This window comes from Notothenia coriiceps, unplaced genomic scaffold (assembly GCF_000735185.1).
Source record: "Notothenia coriiceps isolate Sejong01 unplaced genomic scaffold, NC01 NC01_scaffold00010262, whole genome shotgun sequence".
Taxonomy (NCBI): Eukaryota; Metazoa; Chordata; class Actinopteri; order Perciformes; family Nototheniidae; genus Notothenia; species Notothenia coriiceps.
The window spans coordinates 3,992-6,871 of NW_011342963.1; the positions used below are offsets into that span (position 1 = coordinate 3,992).

Below are 2,880 nucleotides of genomic sequence, written 5' to 3' on the forward strand. Positions count from 1 at the left end.
TTGTTCTTAAAAAGGTACTGCATTTCTTAGTTAAATGTGTACTTATTCAGTCAACTTAAATGTATTTCATCATATCTTTAGTAGCACTAATTGTAGGCCTACATTTAAAAATAGCATACTTTTAGTTTATCGCGTGCATCGAAACAGCTACGAATATTAGCCTTGCTATTGATAGAAAGTGCTGAGAGGATGCATGCTGTTTTTTAATTTAATTTCCTTGTGTGCACTTTGTGTGAACCAAAATAAAAATGATTCTATGTGTTTGTCAGGTACGAGTTGTCATCGCCTTGGTGTACCTGGTGGTGTGTGTCCTGGGGCTTGTGGGTAACCTCCTGGCTCTGTTCCTGCTCCACTCGCACCGCTGGGGCCAACACCACTCGTCTATCGACTGCTTCGTGATGAGCCTCGCGCTGACAGACCTCCAGTTCGTCCTCACCTTGCCCTTCTGGGCCGTGGACACCTTGCTGGACTTCCGCTGGCCCTTTGGCCGGGTCATGTGCAAGATCGTGAGCTCGGTCACCACCATGAACATGTACGCCAGCGTCTTCTTCCTCACCACCATGAGCGTGACGCGCTACCACTCTCTGCTCACCTCGATGAAGATGAGCAGCCCCAAGGTTGCTAATGCTCGTGCCAGGTGTGCCAGTTTAATTATTTGGGTGGTGTCACTGGTGGCTACGTTGCCTCATGCTTTCTACTCCACCACAGTCCAGGTTTGTTGCATTTACACTTAGACCGATTTAAATTGCAGCAATACAAACTTTTTGTTCAAAATCTTTCATTCAATTGAATGGGCGTTATCAGTGGTTATCAGCCACATACAGGTGGTTCAAAAGGGCCTCCTCAACCAACTATTGGTTTTTATCATCTATTCACAAAGAAATCACCATTAAAAGAAGGTGACCCTGACCACTAGTGACCGTATTAACAATCATTCTGTTTCCTAAACTTAACAAAGTTGTTTTTTATGTTGGAAATGTGACTGTTGATTCAAATTGAGCGTTAATGACTGAAATCACAAATGTAACTGGCTGTGTAACGTTCAAAATATGTGTTCTGTTGGAGGGAGTTAGCAAACCTGTTATGTTGTTTTTGTGTTACAGGTGTCTACAGATGAAGAGCTGTGCTTAATGCGCTTCTCTGACTCCGACTCAGGTCACTGGGATCCTCAAGTCCTGCTTGGACTCTATCAAACACAAAAGGTTCTCCTTGGATTTGTAATTCCCTTGACCGTGATCTCTGTGTGCTACCTCCTTCTCCTGAGGTTCATCCTGAGCCGACGCATCGTAGGCAGCATGGAGAGCGGGACCCTCACAGAGAGGTCAGAGTGTGAGAGAGGACGCCACCGCCGCCGCCGCTCCAAAGTCACCCGCTCCGTCACAATCGTAGTTCTGTCATTCTTCAGCTGCTGGCTGCCTAACCAGGCTCTCACTCTGTGGGGGGTGCTGATCAAATTTGACTTGGTGCCCTTCAGTAAAGCCTTCTACAACGTCCAGGCTTACGCCTTCCCCCTGACTGTGTGTTTAGCTCATGCAAACAGCTGTCTCAACCCCGTGCTCTACTGCCTGATCCGAAAAGAGTACAGAGCAGGACTGAAGGAGCTCCTGCTGAGCGTGTCCCGCTCCGTCCGAAATGTTCTCAATAGGACTCTGAGAGGGAGGAGAGTGGAGGACATCGTCATGTGATTTACTCTACATGTGGTTCATATAATTCTTCGCTTGCTTGCTGAGCGTTGAGAAAACTGATACCAACCTCATGTTTGTAAGCTTAATATGATGCCACAGCCAGCAATGAAATGGAGGGAGAGCTAGCTTCCAAAGGCTCACTAACACATTTGGTCTCATTTGGTCACTTAACCCTTGCAAAAACAAAGCGAAAAGATGACAATCTGTCCAATTATTGTTACTGTGCACTGTTGCCTCTCTCTCTGTGAACTAAGGCCACAGCTAAAATGTAGGCGCATGATTTCCAAAAGTAAGCAGCAAGCCAATTAGTGAAGTGTTCACATAACTGTGCACAAGCAGATATGCATTGGAAAGGCCGGTTTCCCAGTTTAAAGCTAAACTAACGAGGTGACCAGTGAGCTTTAGAGGTGCTGGACAGCTGACTTCATTATTTTTTTACAAAACCAAGCTAGCCATTACCTCCTTTTTCTATTCTTTGTTCTTAGAACACTCCAGTGCAAAGGCACATCTCCCAAGATGTCAAACTGTTTTGTGCCAAATTGACTTTGGTGCCATTTTTTAATCATGTTCCTGTGTGACACTATTGTGTCATTATTTTTACATTTGCACAGAAACCTGAACAGCAGGGTTAGGGTTAGAGTTAGGGTTAGTTCATTATTTCCGTTTTCCCACTTTGGAACTGATCTCCTTGATGACAACTACATTCTTGGAAACGATCAAACCCCTGATTGAGCCCACTCTTAGTGACAATGGCAGCAAACAAAATACCATGTGTTGTTTAAAAGATGTTAAACTGTAAAGTTATTTTTTTACATTGCATCTACATATGCCATCATTAGGATGGTATGTTTGTTCATTTTCACTAGGATTGATGTGTTTAATATTTGTGTAATTGTTGCTAAGTCAATAAGGAAACTACAGTTAAAGCATGAACCTGCCGTCTTTCGTGTCTCTCTGCCTTGCCGTGCCACCGTGAGTCATTTTGTAACTGCCCAGATGTAATGTGACATTAAATAAAATGAGAGGACAAAAGAGTCTAGTGACGTCTCTGGAAAGTTAATCTCGTCTGAAGTCAAAACAGCCTCAAAATGTGAAAACAAGAAAATTAGTCTCAACACACACACACACACACACACACACACACACACACACACTACGACAACACACTACACAACACACTACACACACGACTACG

At 44.1% G+C, this 2,880-nt stretch overlaps 1 protein-coding gene across 1 annotated transcript; it reads left to right on the top strand.

Moving 5' to 3' along the window:
- Positions 1-269: 269 nt before the first annotated feature.
- LOC104945930 (relaxin-3 receptor 1-like) lies at positions 270-2,710 on the top strand (the record flags this gene model as incomplete). Its single annotated transcript, XM_010771661.1, has 2 exons — positions 270-713; positions 1,104-2,710. Coding segments are annotated over 2 exons (1,026 nt in total), but the record flags the coding sequence as incomplete, so codon positions are not given.
- Between the last annotated feature and the right edge of the window lie 170 nt (positions 2,711-2,880).